At 39.3% G+C, this 5342-nt stretch overlaps 2 protein-coding genes across 2 annotated transcripts in view; both read right to left on the bottom strand.

Annotated features, from left to right (window-relative positions):
* LOC119425101 (talin-1) overlaps window positions 1-5342 on the bottom strand; it is a 107233-nt gene that overhangs the window by 50081 nt on the left and 51810 nt on the right. The gene's annotated exons all lie outside the window — the stretch shown is intronic.
* tln1 (talin 1) overlaps window positions 1-5342 on the bottom strand; it is a 57728-nt gene that overhangs the window by 27309 nt on the left and 25077 nt on the right. Inside the window, exons 4-10 of the mRNA XM_037691957.1 lie at window positions 4167-4264; window positions 3805-3934; window positions 2249-2401; window positions 1750-1892; window positions 1406-1533; window positions 1209-1269; window positions 977-1081 (exon numbers count right to left, since the gene is read on the bottom strand). Coding sequence (XP_037547885.1) covers window positions 977-1081; window positions 1209-1269; window positions 1406-1533; window positions 1750-1892; window positions 2249-2401; window positions 3805-3934; window positions 4167-4264 — 818 coding nt within the window. The remainder of the gene's footprint in view (window positions 1-976; window positions 1082-1208; window positions 1270-1405; window positions 1534-1749; window positions 1893-2248; window positions 2402-3804; window positions 3935-4166; window positions 4265-5342) is intronic.

Consider the following 5342-nt stretch of genomic DNA (forward strand, 5'->3'; position numbering starts at 1 on the left):
AGGAGGAAGCTTCTCCTGCAGCTGTGGGCTGCACACAGGTGCAGCAGGTGCTAAATACTTTAAAATAATTTATTTTAAATAAAAAATCCATGCCAATTGTGCGGCTCATCCATCAAACAGCCATTTGTGTGTCATGTCCACTCTTGCTTTGAAAATCCGCGATAGAGCGAGTCTGCGAAAAACGAACCGTAAAGTAGCGAGGGACTACTGTATAATCTTTCCCTCCAGCTTTGACCAACTTCTGTTTGGTTTGTTTCTCGCAGACTTCCTCTTTTCAAACTGGAAGCCTCGAGTGCTGATCATGACTTGACATTTAAATTCTTCTAATATCCATTTGAGATTAGAACCACATATATGTCGCTCTGCTCCTCTGCCAACCTTCCAAGAAATAGCCTGTTCAGTCAAACACTCCTCCATCTTGTCTGGTGGAGCGTTTGTGCTCCGATGGTTGGAGATCCAGCTCCTTCAGTCTCACTGCAATGAGGACGTTTAAATCGATGTTTCCTGTGCTCAGGTTAAAAACAGATCATGTCTTTTCTGTTTTCACAGCTTCTTGTTTTGTTGAGTTAAACATTTCAGATCTTTCTGTCCCAACCTTAAAAAGAAACAGATTTTAAATTACTAATTTAATTTTTAAAGCTAGGTTTTCTCCAACATTATTATACCATCTTCAATTTCCATTAATGCAACCTGCTGTTCCTTATGAAGACTCAAGAAAAACATATTTTATTCTTTATTGTTAACTTGTTAGTTGTTAAGTGCCATGAGAATCATCATTGTGGTACTTGTTATCTCTAAGAGGAGTTTGTTTTACAGTATCCAACTAGACTCCAGGAAGTTTAGCTATGTTGAACTTGCTTTGCAGCATACACCTCAGACCCTACGAGCTTTAGTGGGTTTTTCCAATTTTCTGTTATAAGCAAGCCAGACAAAAGGAAAATAGAACAGGCTCAGATAAAGACGTGTTTCCTCCCACCTTCACCAGGAAGAAGGACACACCGTAGGTTTTCAGGGACCTGGCCAGCTTCACGTAGCTCACTTTAGCCTCGATCTCCGTCATGTTCTGATAGTTTTTATGTGCCTGCAGAGAAGCAGATCAATTTACTGCATCATGAGGAAAACTTTACATAAATTTAACTTTTCTAATGACTATTTTAGTTCAGACTTCATTTTAAAATGTTGTTTTTTATTTTTTTATTATTATTTACCTGGAAAATCTTTTTCTCTCCTTTGTTCTTGATGTATTCTTTAGGCAGGAACTCTTTTAAACTAAGAAGGACAAAATTGATCCAGAATCAAACAAAAAACAATTTGAGATGCCAACTCAATCCTGAAACGTCTGATGAAAATAATAAATGTAACCACGAGAAACAAAGTGGCGTTAAACTCAAAGCCAGGAGCTTACTCTAGGAATCCGGGCTTGTGTTTGGACTCGTTGTGATCCCCAAACTGAATCTGGCACTGATAACCGGCGAACTCACACGCCTTGTCAAAGGAGACGGGATGGGATCCGTTCAGGATGTCATCACGAGCCTGTTCCACCGCACACACACAACAAATAAGAATTTATTTCATAAAACATACACTGAATTGTTCCAACTGAATTCATGGTGACTAAAGAGTTTAAGCAGAATGCCTAATGAAATAATGCAGATTTTTACATCAGTGAAAAACATAAAAAACAAGAAGTTTAAAGTATTTTATTAAAGTCAAGCAGACCTTAGAAAGGCGGTGGTTGTGAGAAGTTACCTGAACATAAAGCAGGTTGAGCTGAACGGGGTCTCTGGAGTCCACATTCTGGTCCGAGTAGAAGAACTTCCTCCTCAACAGCAGCATCTCTGTCTCCTCCACACCCTGCTCCCTCAACGTCCTGCCATGGTCCAACCAGTTCACTAACAAAAGGTGTTGTTCGCATTAAACAACTTACCAGATCATTTTATTTATAAAGCACTTGAAACCAGCAACAAGGCCAACCAAAGTGCTGTGCAATTAAACAAGTCCTCTGATTGCATCGTGTCTTCATTCATTAATAATATACTTCAACCTCACTTCCCTTGCTAGATATTTAACCACTTGTGGAGTCATGAATTTCTAGTATTCTTGACATGGGTTGATGGTTTCAGCTTTAAAACATAAACCACTTAAACTCAAACCATAGCTTTGGACTATTGTTTTATAATGTATTCTAGTATCGCAGAAAATAAAAGTGCGTGTGATAATAATCTGAGGGCTCTCATGTACCACTTACACTCATCGTCTGTGTGGAGCTTCTGCTTCAGCTTCTCCATCTTCTTGTCATCTCTTAGAAGAGTCTTGTCTCTTTTCAGTGTTCCTGTGGTTTCTTCCTTCTTCTCCTCGCCAATGTCTCGTACGAGTGAGTACTCATCGTAGTTCGTTATACCTGACGCAGAGATTAAGCATATTAAAGTATCTATTGTACACTTTATAGTCCTATCATACATGTTACAGTGCGAATAGTGCGAGGACTACCGTATTTTCCGCCGTACACGTCGCACCGCCCTATAAGTTGAATCAGTCCAACTATGTCTAATAAAGTGGAAAAATCCATAAATATGTCGCTTTGCCGTATACGTCGCATCTCGCACCGCCCTATAAGTCGCATCAGTCCAACTATGTCTAATAAAGTGGAAAAATCCATAAATATGTCGCTTTGCCGTATACGTCGCATCTATTACGCGTCACCGCTGACCACCCGGAAATGTGGGCCGGTGTTGTGCCAAAAATTGATTGGTTGCCAAATGGCGGCCATGGGAGCGTGCATGGGAGGACTTTAACAAGAATTTAACTAGATTAACACTTAAAAAAAATTGTTTACTTGACATTATAGCAAAGGTGTCTCAGTCTAACTTTTCCTTAATAAATGCACTTTGACGGTCAAATCAGCTGCACTTCAAACCCCAATTCGCAGAAGCAGGCACACGCAGAGGGATGAGTCGCTGTGCATTTCTTCGAAATTTAACAAGATAAAAACCTAAAAACAATTATTTGTTTGCTTGACTTTATAGTAAGTCTAATGTCTAATGTTTGCTTAATAAATGCACTTTGACAGTCAAATCAGCTGCATTTCAAAAGCCAATACGCGGAAGAAGATAAGCGCAGAGAGACGAGTCTGTGCATTTTTTCGAAATTTAACAAGATAAACATCTAAAAACCATTATTTGTTTGCTCAACTTTATTGGAAAGGTGTGTCTCAGTTGAACTTTTACTTAATAAAAGGACTTTAAATCAGCTGCATTTCGCCAGGGCGGTGCAGCTGGTTTGATGGTTGCTCCAAGCAGCGAGCAGAACGAAGTTGGCAACCTTTGGCAAGCCGATTGTGTCATTAATAGCTGGTGAAGATTCTCCGTCATCCAGGACATGGTAAATTCAAAAAAGTTCAAGACAAAAACAAAGTAATAAAGTAAAGTATAATAAATAAAGTCCAGTTGTTTTAGTCTTGAACTTTTTAATTTGTCATTAACAGCCACTTTTACCTATTATATGATACAACGGCATGCCTTACTATGGTAATCGAGTGCCATCTAGTGGCTGAAAATGGTAGTGTTCAATTTTTTTCAGTCAGAATGAATGAAAACGGTCATGTCTCAGCCAAAATTTGGTTTATAAAATATGGGAAAAAATTAATAAATATGTTGTTTTGGCTTATAAAAGTCACAGGCATGTAAATTATGCAAAAAAATGTGACTTATAGTGTGAAAAATACGGTACTCAGATAAACAGTTGGATTATTGCTTTACACAAGACATTTCAGAGTTGTTCAGGTGACGTGCGAGTTAAACTGACCTATTCTAGCACAGATAGTCATCAGCATGTCGCTGACAATCTTGGAGTCGTCCACCATGACAGTTTTCACCGTCGCGTCCAACATGCGGATCTTCAGAGGCCTTTGCTTTTTCTTGTATTCCAAAGTGTCCTATGAGAGAAAGGAGAGGTTGATTAGTTTTAGAGCAGCGACATCAATAGTGTCAGTCAACATCAATACTAGATTGTAACATGTGTCTCTTCATTCCAACACAGATTTTACACCAGCCACATTTTGTCATTCCTCTTTGTACACAGGTGTTTTGTATTCATAACTGTTAATGTGCTTAAAGTAAAAGTATTTCCAACATTTAGTAGCATTTTAGAGTCTCAGTATAACTCACCCCATTCCTTAACATATAGTAGTCCAGCGCCTTTCCAGCATCCAGCCAGATGCCTTTCTTTGGGTCTTCATCTGACAGAAACAGCCCGTAGTCGTTGGCTTTAAACACAGAGATAAAACGTGTGAGTCTTTGTAGTTGTGTCAACAAGTGTACCTGCAGGTATGAGCGTTCAGACACTATGGAGAGATTGTCCTGAAATAACATTCTTGGACTGACAGTCCTACAATGTTGCACAAAACCAATAAAAATACAAGATTTTTTTTTTAATGGGAGAAATTGGGGAAATGCTATGAACAGTATTACACTCAAAGCAGTAGTTTAACAGAAGAGCGCTCAGTGGAAGTACTGAGTGAGTGTTCAGTAGTTGGGCGGTTCAGTTTCCTAATGGTTTGTGGATACAGCTGTTTTTGAATCTGCTGTTTTAGGTGGAGACATGTCGGCCTCCTGAACCTTCTGGTTCCACAAGACAGGAACCTGATAGCTGAAGGTTCTGCCTCCAATTCTACTTTTAGAAACTCGAGGAGTCACCAGTGTGGTTAGCGCTGTTGCCTCACACTGAGAAGGTTGCCAGTTTGAATCTTGGCTGGGTCTTTTTGTGTGGAAGTTGCACATTTTTCCTGTGCATGTGTGAGTTTTATCTGGGTCCTCCGGTTTCCTTCCACAGTCCAAAAACACGTTCACTGGTGACTCTAAAATAGCCTCAAGTGTGATTGTGTATCCATGGTTGTTGTGATAAGTGAGTGAGAGAAGAACAGGACGTCAGTCTTCTGTCAACAATGTGTGGCGCTGGTAAAGTTAAGAAGTCTTTAAGGTCTTATTGACCTTGGTCAACTGGAGCTTTACAAGAGACAAGAGTACAGCAAACGGCACATTACAGATCCATCGACAAACTATTAGACAGCCATACAGCAATCTATAGTAATGACCCAGACAAGCAAAGAGCTTGTTTTAAATTTGATCTTGATTTGTGACCTTTACCTTACTCAAGGAATGATGAAAAGATTACGCAACCTGCTGTCTAGTGGGGGTACAAATGTGTATAAAGTTCCATTAAATTATCTTGAGCAGATCAGAAGTTATGGGTGGGGTAAGAAGAAGTTTACATATGTATGTACGGACAAATTGAGACTATACCATAATACTATATACCATAATATTATATACCATAATACTATA

The sequence above is a fragment of the Nematolebias whitei genome, chromosome 18 (genome assembly GCF_014905685.2).
Source record: "Nematolebias whitei isolate Nwh7 chromosome 18, NemWhi1, whole genome shotgun sequence".
NCBI classification, from domain to species: domain Eukaryota; kingdom Metazoa; phylum Chordata; class Actinopteri; order Cyprinodontiformes; family Rivulidae; genus Nematolebias; species Nematolebias whitei.